Source organism: Prorops nasuta, unplaced genomic scaffold, assembly GCF_024137725.1.
Source record: "Prorops nasuta isolate Cenicafe-Biocafe unplaced genomic scaffold, Cenicafe_Pnas_1.2 PNAS00001, whole genome shotgun sequence".
In the NCBI taxonomy this organism is placed as follows: Eukaryota; Metazoa; Arthropoda; class Insecta; order Hymenoptera; family Bethylidae; genus Prorops; species Prorops nasuta.
In genome coordinates, this window is record NW_027116798.1 from 13,213,939 (window position 1) to 13,232,343 (window position 18,405).

General features: G+C 39.9%; 2 protein-coding genes across 2 annotated transcripts; both read right to left on the reverse strand.

Moving 5' to 3' along the window:
- Positions 1-2,916: 2,916 nt before the first annotated feature.
- Positions 2,917-5,325, reverse strand: LOC136772522 (uncharacterized). The gene has a single exon (XM_066725568.1). It carries the CDS (start codon positions 5,323-5,325, stop codon positions 2,917-2,919), a length of 2,409 nt encoding a protein of 802 aa, XP_066581665.1.
- A 6,777-nt stretch (positions 5,326-12,102) lies between these two features.
- Positions 12,103-16,976, reverse strand: LOC136772532 (uncharacterized). Its single transcript, XM_066725578.1, has 4 exons — positions 16,679-16,976; positions 15,765-16,561; positions 14,973-15,692; positions 12,103-12,315 (listed from the first exon to the last, which is right to left on the reverse strand). Exons 1-4 carry the CDS (start codon positions 16,974-16,976, stop codon positions 12,103-12,105), a joined length of 2,028 nt encoding a protein of 675 aa, XP_066581675.1.
- Positions 16,977-18,405: the final 1,429 nt, after the last annotated feature.

Sequence of the window (18,405 nt, forward strand, 5' to 3'; positions counted from 1 at the left end):
TAAAATAACTCCCATTAAAAAATAAAACTTGTTAAAATTTTTTTCACATTAAAACTCCACAATTAACCACACTTACCCTTTATTATAGGTGCATGCTGACCCTTATGGTCATAACGATCCACGGAAGCTCCCAGCAAGTCCAAAACATTCCCATCAAAGGTCAACCGGGACTATTTTATGAAAAATTCGGCACGGTCAATTTTTATAAAGAAAAATGGAAATTAGTAATAATCACCGACATAGTAGAATATCGCCAAAGACTCGCGCAACTAGACTAATTCCTATATGATCAAACCCTTTGCTACAAACAAGAAGGAAGAAAAATCTGTAAACACCCCGTTATTGATACCGTCTACAAGCTAGAGACAGCCGAAAAGAACCTAGACGAAATAGATGAAATAACATTACACCAAGAGAGAAACAAACGAGGACTAGCAAACGGAGTAGGATCAATCGGAAAAATTTTATTCGGAATAATGGACAGTAACGACGAAGAAGAAATAAATAAACATCTACAAAGCATAGACCAAACAGTAGAGACCAACAGAATAGCACTCTTAAAACAAATACAAATTATCGACCAAACTATAGAAACTTATAATAACACGATACAAAAAATAGATGCGAACGAAAAAATGCTGATGAAAACAGTACGTGATCTAGAAGCCCAAGCGGACGAGCGAGAAGCTCTATATAACATTAATCTTACATCCGAAGAATTAATGATAGACACGGAACACTTACTAAATTTCGTAATACAGGCGAGCCAAGGAGTAATAAATCCAAAAATTATTCGATATACAAAAATTCTCGAATACCTTAAAGATGCGATCCCTCACATCCCTCCTGGCACGCAATTCCCTTTTCCATTAGAAACACTAAATATACATTTAATTTCAAAACTAATGAAACCCACAATTTATACCAAAACCAACAAACTAATTGTAGTATTTCACATACCTCTAATAACGCCCAAAGAATTCGATTTCTTGCAAATATATCCAATTCCAATCCCTATTCAGAATTCTACAACATTACACTCCATAATAGATTTAAGACAGGAATACATAGCAATAGACAGCATTGCTGAGCACTATACAGGGTATAATGAAGACGAACTACAAAAATGTTATACGATAAAAGATAATTATTTCTGTCCAACGGATAAACCATCCAACAAAATAAAGACAATTAATCCATGCGAAATTGCATTATACTTAAAATACATAGATATAAATACGTGCGAGCATAAACTTATACATTTAGTGCAACCGATGCTAATTCCCATGAAAAACCAAGCCTCGTGGATATACTCCACACCGCGATTAGAAATTGTAGAAGTAATCTGCAAACAAAAACCTACTTATAATATAGAATTAATGGGCTCCGGAGTAATTAATTTATATAAAAATTGTATCCTAACAGCTACTGATTTTGTTTTGGAACCCGTACAAACCTCCAAGCCCAACAAACATAAACACTATATCCCGCACTATAATTTCTCTTTGAGAGCCATAGATCCTGAAAACTACGTAGCAGCAATCAACACAACCAAAATTCCCAGGCTGCATAACATCCTGAACAAGGTCAACGACCTCAACACGCTCAGCATCCAGTTAAAACAGCTGAAAAAGGATGTACAAAACGAAGACCTAGGACAACACCACACCTATCAACATATGGCCATCTCATATTCTACTACAACGTTAATCATCATAGGATTAACCATTTACATAATCTGGCGATATCTTCACAGAAGACCAAAACCTAAGCCAAGACTCAGGTCAATACAGGCATTGCCATCCAATGCCATCGTAACAGATGACGCCGCCGCCCCAGCAACGGACGACGCTGCCCCGACGCACATGATCATCGTCACACCTGAGCAAGCAGTAAACCTTCAATACAACCCCGATTATTAACCACCCACCCTCTTTTTCCAGGGGGGGAGGGGTGTTATGTACATAGAATAAACATACATAACTCATTGCTACAATAAGCATTATATAATTAATATTATTAATATTATTATCATTTAAAGATATAATTAATAACTCTAAATCTATCATGATTATATTAAAATATCAATAGCCTCATTGTAAAGGAGAGATACTCCTAAAAGCGACAAATTCCTAAATGTAATACGAAGCGCCAGACGCAGCTCGTTCACACAGTCGCCAAGGCTAAGTCCCGACACGTGGCAAAATGCACTTCGACGGCAGTCGAATGTTCTAGAACAATGACGCATTTGACCATTGGGACCCGCAAATGTTACCATATAAGGTAATGTTTGACGCTGCACTTTGAGGGTAGGAGCCCCAAACGTGCAGCCCCAAAAATCAGTTCGAGTCAAAAGCTAGAAGGAACAAGTCGAGTCTCCTAGGACCTTCAGTCCTCTTATTTCTTAAACTTATCCAGGCAATCCTTTGTCTCTTAAAACTATAATTATCTAGCTCATAGCTCTGGTTATCAATTTGTATAAAGAAGAAACATTGTAAATCAAACGTCAATAAACTTTATTATACAAAAGAATTTCGAGTTTGTCGTGAATCAGCGATAGAACCACAACATATAATTTATTTGCTTTCAATTTTAAATATAGTCATTATTATTTTTAAATTCAGTGTAAAACAGAGTTATTAAGCACAATATTTACTTTACTAAACATATTATCCTATTATGAGTAGCTTCATTATTTTGCAAGATTTGAATGAACACTCAATTAATTAACTTTAAAATATTTTATTTCAGACGCAAATTACAAAATTAATAATGAAAACAAGTACAAGAAAAAACGACAGTTATAGTAATAATATTACAATGGAATGAACAGTTTCCAAATTTGCAATATGAACGTATTTATCAAATGTCGAAAATGAAAGGAACAAGGTAAAATTAAACCAATATAGCAAGAAATTAACGTATATGATTATCATATGCTATGTATAATTGCCCGTTTGACATAGTAATACAGTTTCTCGGCTCAAAAAATAATAATGAATCATACTTTACTAAGATATGTTCCTGTGTTCTTTTAACTGCATAACTTTGTAAATGATTATCTTTTTTAACGCATTTTAAAATTTGAAAAATAAAAATAAAATTAAACTTTTCACTATTCCTTAAATTTTCTTTAAAAATTTTTCTTATGGAACCATACGTAGGCACATCATCAGAAGAAATTTTAATAATTAAATCATGTTTGTATTTAATATTTTCAATAATAACATATTGAATTTCATCAAAATTACTTATATCTATATGCTCAAGCTCTGTAACTGAACATTCAGTACAAGTATCAGATTTTTCATATATGATAGGTTTTTCTTTGCTTTCTAAATTAAACAGCAGTTTGCACATATACAATTGATGTTTAGTAGCAATAGTTAAAGGAAGGTTTTGTCGATTACAAGATGTATGTGAAGCTACTTTTAACAAACTGTGTTTTGCTTCAAATCGCATTGACCAAATATGAACCAGTGGTCCGACAGTTTTCATAATATGTGCGTAATGCAGCATATTATGATGTTTTGGTTTTAATGTTTCCTTAAACAGTTTTACATATAATATATGATGCTGTGTAATAAGTTTATCAATTAGTGTTATATCACTTTCAGAAATGGTAGATTGTAACGCAATACAAACAATTTGTCTAAGTAATATATATAATTTCCAAAAGTGTGAATTCTGTGGGATAAGATCCCCAAACAACAAAGATACATTTAAAATGAAGCATTTCATTTCTGCAGCAGACATTTTAATATGACAAGCTTTCAAATTAATTTCTGTCAAAAGTGGTGGTTTATTTTTCTCGTTCCCATAATCAAAATGCTTTATTCTAAAATTAGCAGTATTTAACGTAAACAATTTTTGTATGAAAATAATGTGATGTAAAATTAAGCCAATGTCATATGAACAAACTCCCTCAAATAAATCATGCATTATATCTGCACAATAATTTTCCGTAACGTGAAAATTATTAACATCATTAAACACACATCTTTCCTTAATTCCTGTTTGACTAATATCATTTTTTCTAATATCGATTTCATATTTAATTTTGTTGCGTAATAAGGAACTATTTACTTTACAAGATTTAGTTGAATTCACTTTTGTTTCCGTACAAAATCTGCAAAAATAATTAGAATTAAAACTTTTTGTAAATCCAAGAATAGAATTTAATCCTAAATTGTCACCTACAATTAAAGTGAGTTGAAATAGAATGTGTAATGTGTTCCCGTTGGTTTCAATTAATACACCATTCGTAGCTAAACTATTTAACTCTTCGATAATACGTCTATATACGATTTTAGATGAATATTGTTTTATATCATCAGAATGAGCTATTTGGAGAAGAAATATATTCTGTAATTGTGATCGGAAAACTGGTGGTAAGAAGGGAAGAGATATATAAATTCCTGACATTTTATATACACCAGCATGTGAGCCTAAAGCGTTGCCACATTCAAAATCATCTTCGTACAAGAACAAAGGTAAAACAAATTTATTATGTTTTGATGATTTCAATTTCCTAAATTGGGTTTGCATAATGTTTGATATTTTTTCCTCATGTTGTAAATTTTCTATATAACTAATTGTTTGTTCAAGGATAGTAGGTTTTTCCAAAAAAAGTTTCAAAGTTTTTGTTAATGAAATAAAAGATCCTGTACTTTTTATGTGATTAATAGATTTATAACTATTTTCTTGTCTAAAACCAAAAGTTATACATTCAGGATCGATTAACAAATTCATTTCCCGTAATTTCTTCAAAACTTTATATTCACTATTTAATTGCGAAAAGCTCGATTGCAAATCAATAAACTTCTGTAACATATCATGTACTTGGGAATTGTTCGTAAACTGACTAATTAATGAGTGCAAAGAATTAAAGATGTCAGAATTCACAGTGGCCTCAAATAATTTAAATATTTTAGTAGCATGTTTTCGACTTAATTTTACATCACCGTATAATTTTACAGCTATCTTTAACGCAAAATTAGAATCTAATAATTTCTCATTTGCATTAATGTTATATGAAGAAGGTTGAATGATATTATCTGTAAGTAATTGTTGTATGTTGTTATTGGTAACATTTTCTAATTGTATTTGATTACTGCTCTCAATTTGTAATTCGTTTTCCTCAAATAAAGTGGAATGCATTTTTTTGTTATGCTGTTGTAAACTTTTCCATGTATTGAATGTTCTACTGCATGAGCTATAAGCACAAGAATAATTAAAAACCTCGGTTTTGTGAATATATTTTGAATGATATTTCAATAAGTTTCCTCGTATCAGTTTTGAACATTGCACACAACGAGCTTCCATTATTAATTTTAATTGTAATTAAAATGTTTATATAATTAAAACATAATTGATTTCATTCAAAATTCACAGTTTAAACCAGCATAACAGAAATAATGTCAATTTTATCAATATTTCAGAAAGATTGGCGTCTTATATTAATGTTGAAATAAAAATGATAAAATAACATTACATTTTCTGTTTCTATTCATAATAATGGCATAAGTTAATTTCGTTAAAAATCATTATTTCCAATAGCGCTCAAAACAATACAAATATTTAATACATAATTTTAGAAAGAACAGCGTTTTATGGTAATGAAGTGTTAAAGAATTTCTTAGCGTTAACACTTTAGTCTATAATATTACGTAAATTATCTCTAACCCATTTAATACTTTGGTAGTTGTGGTTACTAGACTTATCCTTATGATTATAAATATCTTCTTCGATGTATGTCCAAATTTGTTTACATACTAAGGGATACTCTGCGTTCAAGGCGAAGAAGCTTCCGAAACAAAATGCCACTGCACTTGTCACCTCTTCAAATTTATAGCGATTATCGTTAATTATTACATATGCAACTTCGACTTTATTCGTACCAAGAACTGCAACAATAAATGGTTGAAGAGTATATTTATGTTCCTTTGCTAACTCTCTTTGCTTAGATATAACTTCTTCCAAATCCAAGATAACCTGTAAAGTAAATTTTAAAATTAAGAAATGAAAAGTACATATTGATGTGACTTATTATACTGGCCAATCAACGCACGTTAATCCAAATAATAAATGCTCTTGATTGTTCATCAGCCGATGGTTTCTATAATTTTTTTTTTCTTTGCCACTTTTTATTATAGTTGGTTTAAATAAATAAGGAAATATACGCCAAGCCAAGTGTAATATTTCCAATTCCTTCCACTTCTCTAGCAATTTTTGTGCTAGACTTTTTCTCTCAGCTATCTTTAGTATTTTGGGAGCTAAAATAGGCCATTTTTTCTGCAAGCAATCTATTTCCCCTATTCCTAAACACTGCAAGTCTAACTGTATTAATCGTTTTCCCAAAGGTGTCTGTAACTGTGGATATTTTTTATAGTATTCATCTATAGTATCGCTGCTTTTCCGACGATGTTGAAAGGTTTTTTGCCACAAACTTATAATTTTGTCAATGTCATCTAGAGAAGTATTAGCTAACTCAGCTAAATATTTTTCATCAATGCTTTCATGTTGTGGATCTAAATTTTCTTCTTCAACATCTATTGATTCACATATATTACTTTTCAATGGTTTCAGTCGCTTACATTGATTTGTATAATAGAAGTACAATTTTCCTGAAGCGGGTTTTCCATTGCTAGATGGTTTATACCATTTAGTTAATGTCTTCTTTTGGCCAAATCTTAATTATTTCATTTGACCAGTCAATAAAATCATGTTTCGATATCCTGTAATATGAATATATACTTTTAATATTAAGATTTTTTAAAAATAACAGTTGAGATATATATTTCAATGTAAAAGATAAATGTTATAGATTTGTTAATTAATACATTTAGTATGAAAAACATATTTACTTCAGTTTATTGTTTACAAAAAACATATGATCTATTATAATTTGCGTGAGGTCTTTTGAATACTGCAAAATAGAATTTTCCTGTTCTAATATAAGTTTACCCTTAACGGATAGTTGTAATAAATCTTTTAATTTCTGAAATGTTCAATATATTATATTAGATGCGAAAAGTTGAAATTGTGAAAGCTGTAAACCAGAACTATTAAATGGATATCAATAAGCTACCTTTCCTGATCCACCATATTCATTACTCTTTCTTTGGGATAAATCCTAAAGATATAGGAAATTACAATAGAAATATTAGATTCATATGAATATCTGAATTAAAATTTGTACAGGTAATATATTACAGGTGGCAATACTAACTATTTCACTTTTTAGTTTTTCTCTTTCTAAAAGAAACTTGTATAAATGGCCCAATGGCTTTATTAATTTTCCCACAGCGTTATCAGGCATTTTTAAAAAAATCTCTTCAGTTACTCTCTCTCATACAATTATAATAAATCAGTTTTTAACAATATGATCACTGACACTTTCCATTATATGATTAAATGTATTGACGCTTAGTATAAATTTGCTCTGTTCGAGATTGGGAGGAGCAGAAAATGTTGCGAAGTAGATTCCGCATTTCTCTGTTATATCTCCCATCTCTATTGCGCTCACAATAGACGGATAGACCGACAGCGTCTAGCCGCTCTATCTGTCCCTCTCTCCGCGGCGCGCTTGCGCGTCTTCTGGCCCTGGCGCGTCGCGGCCGCGAAGCGACACTACTTGCGCGCTTGGCCACTAGGTGGCCAGCGCCCGCAGCAGCTCTCTCGCTGGCAAGATTAGTGTCGCGTAATTATATAGATGGGTCCTTGATAAGGACCCATCGCACCTCAGCCTTGATCAACCGACTGCGTAGCAGCAGCAACCGCAGCAACGAAGCAGCCTTTTTAGCCTCAACGGCATCTTGAAGAGCGCCTCCACCGGCGAATTCATCGGGCAAATACTTTGGTAAGTATCACCCACCACCCACTGCCTACCAAGAGGGGACTACCCCTCTGCGGCATTTCCTCCCTCCTAAGGGAGATTTCTCCGGGGACTTCCCGGGAGAAGTTAAAACCCTCTCCTTCCCCTCCACACTGCCTCCGAGGACTACCTCGGACCCAGTGTTCCGACCCTCAAATCCAGGGCTCTCGACGAGTCGGGTAGTGGGAGGGGTAGAATCACCCTAAGGGTTGGGGTGGCTCGGAGCCACTAGAGCTCTTGGAGAAGGCGGCCGAAGGGTAAGGGGACTTCCCCTTCCCTAAAACCACTTCTCCAACTTCGCTTCCTCCCGTGGCTGGGGATTTTACTAGGGAATACCCTAGGAAAAATTGTCCAGTCAGGGAGTTTCTAAGTCCGCGTTCCTTTCTGGGGAATTCGAGTCTCTACGGTTATTAGGAATCTTCGTCTATCGAAATTCCCTAGAATCTGACGACGACAAATTCCCTAGAAAAGTCGATCATCTTAGTCTAAGCGGTTCTTTTTGTAAATATTGTAAAATTTTGTATAATTTTTATTTATTTGAATAAAGACTCTTTTACCTCTTACATTTGTCTTCGAACTTTTATTCCCAGATATAACCTTCCCTTCTGACCACAGGACTGGAACCTACGTGGGCACTGTCTCGCACATGCTCAATAAGAAAATACTGAAACAAATGTTATCAAACAATTATCAAATAAACTGATATTAGCCTCATTACAGATACAAACAAAATTATAAATCACTTTATTTTATAATTCATGTATATAAAAGAATGCTAGTTTAATTATTTTTATTATAATTAAGTTTCCTGTTACCTTCGAAGACTGTCAAATATTCAGAAAGGCCCCACTCACATAATTTCTGTTTGACAATATTATTTAAAATTTCAGCATTGCCAGATACATATTTTTGTGAGGAACTAGAATTTTGTGATGTATCAGATGTTAGGCAGGTTTTGTCTGATGTGGTTTCAATATTTGAAAATTTTTTTTCTTTTGAAGTGACTCCTTTATTAGCCATACTATGATATTATATATATATATATTTATATATATTTAAACTTCAAATGTATTAGAAAGAACGGCGTCTTAAAAATATATATAATATATATAATCTTTTTTATCTATAATCCCAGATCGTTTTTATTTTTTCAATACTTTTGGCTGTATGAAATCAACTACAAATTAGAAGTAAAGAAAATTATATAATGGAAGGAAATAGGAAATCGTATACAAAAATTAGGGGTTTATGTTAAACAATGAGAATCAGATTACTTACCAAAAAGAACATCCGACGATTTACAATGGCGAATTCGAAGCTACTATTTAGCAAAAATCCTTCCTCAATATTTATATTCAATACCTTCACTAGTTAATTCCAAGCTTAGAACACTATCAGAGTATCTTTATATTTCTCACTATTTCCACATCGAAAACATTTCGTTGTAATTACTAAGTTCAATCGCGTATATTATGTCCATCACTCACTCCACAGTCCACTGTCTCCGTAGAACAGATTATAAGTAGTAGTGGAGGGGGGAGAAAAGAGCGTCGCCTGTTCGCTTACCGGTAGCAACAGCAACCGAAAATTACCGAACAGGAGTGACGTGTTACGAAGGCAGTCGATTCGCGTGTTTACGAATGTTTTTTCTCTATAAAAAAAGTAATGAATAACACTAAGAACTATATGAAAGCATATACTCAAATAACACTTGTTTCGTGAAGTTACAAAATAAGTGTTATTTGTCATTTAAGAAAATGTAACGTTTTTAATGTCGAAGATCAAGCCAAATCTGATTTGAATAATTCTCCTCTCATTACATTCTCATAATTTTTATATACTGTATATTTTTTAATAATATAAATTACCTCGATCCCGTTTAATGTAATTATTATATTACATTTAAATTAACCAACAAATGTAACATTTATTTGAAGAAGTTATTGCATCAATATACTATTTACTTGCCTTATATATACAGTATATGGAAATATAAAAAAATAGTGTGCTATACTAAGATCTCTTAGTAGCTATTACTATATATTTAGATTCAACAGTTAAATTGTATCTTTCTCATACACACCCATAAATGATATAATAAAATAAACTATATTTTTAAATAATGTTAACTATTTTGATTTTAGATGAATCAATTTATCATAACTGTGCGAAACAGTGCCCCAAGTTGGCTCCGAACCTGTGGTCAGAAAGGAAGGTCTTATTCTAGAATAAAATATTCAAGGCAGAGGTAATAGGTAAAAGTGTTTTTTATTCAAATAAATAAAAAATATACAAACGTTTACAAAGTATTTTTATGTACAAGAAAAACAGCGATATTTACAATGGCGAAGGCCTAGGGAATTTGCTGCCGTTAAATTCTAGGGAATTTCTTTTCGCAGAAGATTCCCTAGAACCCCAAGACTCAAAATTCCCCAGGAGGGAACGCGGACTTAGAAACTTCCTGACTGGACAATTTTTCCTAGGGTATTCCCTAGTAATATCCCCAACCACGGGAGGAAGCGAAGTAGGAGAGGTGGATTTAGGGAAGGGGAAGTCCCCTTACCCCTCAGCCCCCTTCTCCCAGAGCTATGGTGGCTCCGAGCCACCCCAACCCCTAGGGTGAATCTACCCCTCCCACTACCCGACTCGTCGAGAGCCCTGGATTTGAGGGTCGGAACACTGGGTCCGAGGTAGTCCTCGGAGGCAGTGTGGAGGGGAAGGAGAGGGTGGACTTCTCCCGGGCAGTCCCCGGAGAAATTTCCCTTAGGAGGGAGGAAATGCCGCAGAGGGGTAGTCCCCTCTTGGTTGGCAGTGGGTGGTGGGTGATACTTACCAAAGTAGTCGACCCGTAGAGTTCGCCGGTGGAGGCGCTCGTTGGCTGGCCTGGTGGAGGCTTCAAAAATGCCGTGGAGGCTGTGGTGCCGAAAGGCTCAAAAAAAAGGTGCTGCTGTTGCTGCGGGTAGCAGCGGTCGAGCAAGGCTGAGGTGCGATGAGTCCTTATCAAGGACCCATCTATATAGTTCCGCGGCACGAAACTTGCCAGCGAGAGAGCTGCTCGTGGCGCTGGCCACCTAGTGGCCAGGCGGGCAAGCTGTGCCGCGGCCGCGACGCGCCAGGGCCAGTAGACGCGCAAGCGCGCCGCGGTGAGAGATAGAGTGAGATAGAGGTAGCGGCTATACGCTGTTGGTATAGCCGTCCCCTGTGAACGCAATAGAGATAGGGAGATATCGCAGAAAATGTGGAATCTACTTCTCAGCATTTTTGCTCCTCCCGATCTCGAACAAACTCCCCCCGTTGACGCGATGGCGTCAAGAAGGAAGAATAAAATTAACTGAGTTTAACGATTTTATTTACAAAAATAAAATAAAAATAAAAATATACAAAACAGATAGGGACGAGACGACTATTTTTTGGGTTCATTTGAAGCTTTGCGGAGTGAAGCTCCAAAGCGGGGGACCACCGTAGGGTGATCTTGCCCTGTGGGGCCCAGGCCTTCCAGCGGCGTAACTTAAGGGCCGTATAAAGGGGCACCTCTATGGTTTGCCCGAATGCGCGTACTGTGATTTTTTGCGCATTGCGCTCAAGCTCCCTGGCACTGGGATCATCCAGGGTTTTCCCAGCCCAGTTCACTGAGGCAATGCGCTTCTGTGAGGCCATAACGGGCCTCTGCCGTCTGACCCGCGGTTTGGATGGTGGTGGTGGTAGCGCTGGGGCCGCTTCCTCCTTCTTCTCCACCAAAATATTGTTATGGGGGACAAGCCCCTTAAGGAAATCTAGCTCCACTTGAGGAGCGTGAAACTGTAGAACGTCTTCCTCCTCCTCCCACTCGTAGCCTACGCCCAAGAGGTGGGCCCACGGATTGTCCGCCATGATCAGATTGCTGCACCAAAACGGTAGATGATGAGTACGAAGACTCAGTAAGTACTTTTGGAATTTTTGGAATAAAAGACATGGCGGAAATCATAGGTGTTCCGAAGGTTTGGAACAGGAAACAGGACGACCTGAAGAGTCCCAGGACGCCCGAGAGGGGAGATGGTAACCTGAAGAGCCCCAGGAAACCGGGAAAGAGAATAGACAACCTGAAGAGTCCCAGGAAGCCCAGAAGGAGAAAGTTAAGCGACCTGAAGGGTCCCAGGAAGCTTGAAAAGGAAAGATGACAACCTGAAGAGTCCCAGGATGCCGGAAAGCAGGGTAAAGATAGACCCTGATACGACCCAAAGCGAGGGTTAAGAAGGGAGTTTACAGAGTTGCGAGAGACTCCGTTGAATCTCTTTTCTCGCGGTTTTAACTATCGCTACGCGAGCTACCCCGTCTACTCCAGGAACTAGTTTGAGAATCCGCCCCAAGTTCCACATGCGCGGGGGATTGTTAGGTACTTTGGCAAGAACTAGATCTCCTTCACCAAATTCCGAGTTAGAATTTTGCCATTTCGGCCTATGCTGCAGAGTATGTAAGTATTCGGAAGACCACTTCTTCCAAAATGTCTCGGTGATTCGATTCATGGTTTGCCAACGGTTTAATGATGATTCGCGTAAATCCAAGGTGGAAAGTTCAGGGGGGGAATTTAACGCCCGTCCTGACAAGAAATGCCCCGGAGTGAGTACGTCCAAAGACTCTGGATCATCATGTAACCGCGATATAGGTCGTGAATTTAGGCAGGCCTCAATCTTAGTCAGTAGTGTGGTCATTTCCTCGAAATTAGGCACGAAAACTCCGAGGGAGCGCTTCAGGTGGTGTTTCATACTTTTTACAGCACTTTCCCAAAGACCGCCCCAGTGGGGAGTAGCGACCGGAATGAATTTCCACTCGATTTCACGGATGGACTCGGTGGGTTGAGCGCGGGCGGCTTCTAAGGCACATCGGTAGGCGCGTTTTAGTTCCGCGTCCGCTCCTTGAAAATTAAGGCCGTTGTCTGAGTACATAACGGCGGGTTTTCCACGACGAGAAATGAATCGAGACAGCGCGGCGAGGAAGGCCTCGGTATCCAATCGAGAAACGAGTTCCAAGTGAACAGCACGGGTAGATAGACATACGAACACTGCCACGTAACATTTCATGGATTTTGCGTTACGACCGTGATGCAATTTAACCAAGGCCCAGCATAGTCTACTCCGGTGTGTTCAAAAGTGAAGCTTCGCGAAACCCTAGCGGCAGGGAGTGATCCCATAAGCTGGCTACCGAGTTTAGCGCGTTCGCGAACACACGTGACGCATTTGTGAACGCATGATTTTACTAGATTTCGCGCATTCACGACCCAAAACTTTTGTCGCAACGTGGACAAAGTTAGTTGGAGCCCCCCGTGAAGTGTATCTAGGTGCGTTTGCCTAATGAGTATGGCCGTTAAGTGGCAATCCGGAAGAATAATGGGGTGTTTCAAGTGTTCAGAAATTTCGGCATTCCAAAGCCGCCCCCCTATTCTTAAAATTCCTTGTGAATCAATGACCGGATGTAAGGAAAGAAGCTTTGACCGCGACGGTAAACGTAACCCATGATTCAAGGCTGAGATTTCGCTCGCGAAGTGTGTTCGTTGAACAACCTTTATCAAGGCTTCAATCGAACTGCGAATTTCCGATGCAGACAGGAGGAAGTCCTCCCATTGGCCGGTTTTCCTGGTCCGCTGGACAAATCGAAGAACATAAGCCATAACTCGGACCAGTTTAGACCAAGACGAAAACTGATCAAAAAACCAACACTCAGTTGTGTCGAATTGAGCGGTTAACGCTACCTTCCGACTTTCTTCCGCGGTTTCAAAGACCTGAACGGGATTTGCGGTGTGCTCACGGAGAAAAGCAGGCCCATGCCACCAAAGTGAGTCCTCTGATAACTGTTGAGCACTGGTTCCTCTTGAGCACAAGTCTGCAGGATTCAACTTAGTGGGTACATGATGCCAGCTGGCTTCCGATAAATGCGTTTGGATATATGAAACGCGATTAGCCACAAACGTCTTCCAATGCACAGGTTGCTTTGCTATCCAGGCTAAAGCGACTTGCGAATCCGAATAGCAACGAATCGCATCACAACTCCCGACCAAGCTTCCCTTGACGTGAACCAATAACTTGACTAGAAGGGCAGCTGCGACCAACTCCAGACGAGAGATTGAAGTGGTCTTGATCGGAGCGACCTTTGTTTTGGACATTACTAAATGTACCGAGAGTTTACCGTCCTCATCAGTGAGGCGTTCATAAACGACTGCGCCGTACGCAAGTTCTGAGGCGTCACAAAATCCAATTAATTCGCGTTTTCCAGTAGTAAGTGATTGTCCGGTCCACCGTGGAATCCGTAAAGTCTGTAAGTCTCGGAGATGCTCATAGCACTTGAGCCATTTTGACTGAATAGGCTCAGGAATTTCTTCATCCCAAGAGAGTTTAAGCAACCAGGTGGATTGCATTAACTGCTTTAGAGTGATGACTATTGGAGAAATCCATCCCAATGGATCGAAGATCTTAGCATTCTCTGATAAGAGGATGCGTTTGGTTAGTACACCAATGTGTGAAGGAGAAACACGGAAGCGGAAGCTATCATCCCCGTGATCCCAATATATGCCCAAGACTTTACTTGATCCAGCAGGATCCTCAAAGGAAGAATGCAGCTCGGTAGGTTCAAGCGGGGAAGACCCCGGTTGATTGAATGCCCATTTGCTTAAGGAGAAGCCCCCTTTTGCCAGTAGAGCGATGAGTTGTTCCCTGACCGAACTAAGTTGCTGTAAGTCATGGGCCCCAAAAAGTATATCGTCTACATAAGTAGAATTTAACAACACATCCTGCGCGAGAGGGAAGTTAGCTCCGTCCGTGTAAGCTAATTCGCGCAAAACTCGCGAGGATAGGAAAGGTGCCGGTCCAGTACCGTAGGTCACCGTGTTGAGTTCGAAGGCCTGAAGCTCACCGGAATCAGACTTCCATAAAATGTTCTGATACTTGCGGTCCTCAAAACGCACAAGAATCTGTCTGAACATTTTAACAATGTCAGTGACGCCTACATATCGAAAGGAACGCCAATTCATTAGGATCCGCGTGATGTCCTGTTGGAGCTTGGGTCCAATGAATAACGTATCGTTAAGCGAGACGCCAGTAGAAGTTTTAGAAGATGCGTTGAATACAACGCGAATCTTGGTCTTCTGATTCTCGGTCTTGAATACTGCATGATGAGGCAGGAAGACGCGAAAATCAGAGTTCCTAGGAACAGGAGACATATGTCCCAACATAAGATACTCCTGTAAGAATTGAGAATAACTTTCAGCCTGTTCTGGAGAAGTATCCAATCGCCGAAGTATTCTTGATAAGGTTCTCTCTGCTACCCGAGAAGAAGAACCTAGACTATGCCTTTCGATGTCGGATCGAAAAGGTAAGGCAACGACAAAACGACCCGAAGGGGTGCGTGATACCGTATCCACGAAATGTTGTTCACAGAGGGAGTCCTCTGTGGACATGGGTTTGACCTCAGGAACTTCTTCCAGTTCCCAGAAATCGCGAAGAGTGTTTTCGAAGTCAAAGCAATGATGAACCGTGTAACTATGAGAGCGACCAGCCTTGGATAAGACTCCGGCTACGATCCACCCGAAAATCGTCTGCTGAGCAAGTACTGAATGATCAGGACAACGAATGTACGGACCTTCTACCACCTCAGCAAGATAATCTGCACCAAGGAGCACATCAATTGGAACCTTGGTAGAAGCGAAAGTATCTGCGAGCTCAATTCCGTTTAGTACTGGAATAGTTGACGGAGAATAAGACGGAGGTAGATATGGAGTAATCTTTGATAAGATTATTGCGGTTACATCCAATGAAGCACCGTGTCGTTTGAGAGAATGAAGGGTAATCTGTGCCTCCGCTCAAACGATTTGAGCCGAATTCACTCCATGGATGGTAGCGTTGATACGTTGTCGCGGTACTCGTAACTGCTGAGCTAACTTTTCTGAGATAAAGGAAGTTTCTGAACCCGGGTCAACTAAACCGCGGACTATAACACGAGAACCGTCATGAGCATCAATCCTGGCAGAGAACGTGGCCAATAGGACTGATCGTGTATCGGTAACGCTAAGATGCGTTGTAGAATGCGAGCTAGAGGGTTCAGGCTCGGAAGCGGAGTTTGTCGCAGGGGTAGTCCCCCGTGACTTGCTCCCCCCGGTGCCAGATTTGTCAAAATGCAACAACGTATGATGCATTTTACTACATTTCCTGCATCGTGACGAAGAAGAACAATTGGAGCAACTATGCCCTGGCCTCAGGCAGTTGATGCAGAGGTTCTGTGAAAATGCAAACTTTGATCGAGCCTGAGGGGTCAATGCAAGGTAGTCCTTGCACTGATACAAGAGATGGTTACTACCACAGTGAGCACAACCGGTACTATTCACACTCGCAGCGTGTGACTTCAAGGATTTCCCCGATTCCTTTTTGGAAGTCTTAGGTTTGTTGCTTAATGATTGCAAAGAGTTAATATGACGCGTTAGAAACTCCGAAAATTGAAGAAAGGTGGGATAATCCTTGCTGCTTCCCAGATACATCTCCCAGGCCAAGCGGAGGGTGTCATCCAGTTTGTTCTTCAGTGAATGAACAATGATGGGATCCCAATGATCGACGCCGTAACCCATAGTTTTGAGGGCGTTGAGAGCAACCGTGACATAGTCCCTAACTTCCTTGAGAACTTTAAAATTGTCACCCCGAAGCGTGGGTACTTGCGAGATCTGGTCTAAGAACGTATCCGTGATCATTCGTCTGTCAGTATACCTAGCTACTAGAGTGTCCCATGCTATCTCATAGTTCTCGGAGGTGATCGCTAAAGATTTAATGACCGTAGCCGCTTCACCTTGCAAGCAAGATTTTAGATAGAGGAACTTGTCTCGCCCGGAGACATATGCCTTTTCATGAACAATGGAACTGAATGTTTCATAAAAGTTGTTCCATTCTAAATAATCCCCGGAAAACTTCGGCAAATCGATAATTGGAAGCCTAATGTGGTTTATTTCGCCTGAAGGCGCCGTGGGACCTGATGCTGGCATCACCTGATTGGAGCGAAGTTCATCTAAATGTCCTAGGATGAATTCTTCCGCGTTACTATGGGCATCAAGGGCCGCTTCATACCAGCTTTCGGTTACGTAATCCATTTTAGCTAATTCAGCCGGTTTAGTATGAGTAGTGATCTTAACGTGAGTTTTATGCAACACCTTAAGCCACTTCTCGACGGCCGCAAGCCTATCCTCCAAGAAAGGGAGGGTGAAGTTGCGTACTCCACGTTTCTTAATGTTAACGACCAACCGAACGAATTCATCCCGAATCATGGGCACGTAATTGATCGCTTCTAGTAATTCCCCTGAGCTAGGCGTAGTCATCTTGAATCTCTATTCCAGAACAAACCACAATCTTAACCCAGTCAGAATCTCCAACTTAAAAACACTGATGCACTTCGAACGTTTTTTGCCGGAAATCCGGCTCGAAGGACCAAAAATTTGTGCGAAACAGTGCCCCAAGTTGGCTCCGAACCTGTGGTCAGAAAGGAAGGTCTTATTCTAGAATAAAATATTCAAGGCAGAGGTAATAGGTAAAAGTGTTTTTTATTCAAATAAATAAAAAATATACAAACGTTTACAAAGTATTTTTATGTACAAGAAAAACAGCGATATTTACAATGGCGAAGGCCTAGGGAATTTGCTGCCGTTAAATTCTAGGGAATTTCTTTTCGCAGAAGATTCCCTAGAACCCCAAGACTCAAAATTCCCCAGGAGGGAACGCGGACTTAGAAACTTCCTGACTGGACAATTTTTCCTAGGGTATTCCCTAGTAATATCCCCAACCACGGGAGGAAGCGAAGTAGGAGAGGTGGATTTAGGGAAGGGGAAGTCCCCTTACCCCTCAGCCCCCTTCTCCCAGAGCTATGGTGGCTCCGAGCCACCCCAACCCCTAGGGTGAATCTACCCCTCCCACTACCCGACTCGTCGAGAGCCCTGGATTTGAGGGTCGGAACACTGGGTCCGAGGTAGTCCTCGGAGGCAGTGTGGAGGGGAAGGAGAGGGTGGACTTCTCCCGGGCAGTCCCCGGAGAAATTTCCCTTAGGAGGGAGGAAATGCCGCAGAGGGGTAGTCCCCTCTTGGTTGGCAGTGGGTGGTGGGTGATACTTACCAAAGTAGTCGACCCGTAGAGTTCGCCGGTGGAGGCGCTCGTTGGCTGGCCTGGTGGAGGCTTCAAAAATGCCGTGGAGGCTGTGGTGCCGAAAGGCTCAAAAAAAAGGTGCTGCTGTTGCTGCGGGTAGCAGCGGTCGAGCAAGGCTGAGGTGCGATGAGTCCTTATCAAGGACCCATCTATATAGTTCCGCGGCACGAAACTTGCCAGCGAGAGAGCTGCTCGTGGCGCTGGCCACCTAGTGGCCAGGCGGGCAAGCTGTGCCGCGGCCGCGACGCGCCAGGGCCAGTAGACGCGCAAGCGCGCCGCGGTGAGAGATAGAGTGAGATAGAGGTAGCGGCTATACGCTGTTGGTATAGCCGTCCCCTGTGAACGCAATAGAGATAGGGAGATATCGCAGAAAATGTGGAATCTACT

Coding starts and splice junctions, on each gene's coding strand:
- LOC136772522 (XM_066725568.1), bottom strand. CDS start 5,325: ATGGAAGCTCGTTGTGTGCAATGTTCAAAACTGATACGAGGAAACTTA.
- LOC136772532 (XM_066725578.1), bottom strand. CDS start 16,976: ATGGATTACGTAACCGAAAGCTGGTATGAAGCGGCCCTTGATGCCCAT. Junction 15,693..15,764: donor AGTTAGCTCAGCAGTTACGA/GTACCGCGACAA, acceptor GCGGAGGCACAG/ATTACCCTTCATTCTCTCAA. Junction 12,316..14,972: donor AGAAGACCAAGATTCGCGTT/GTATTCAACGCA, acceptor CATACTCTGCAG/CATAGGCCGAAATGGCAAAA.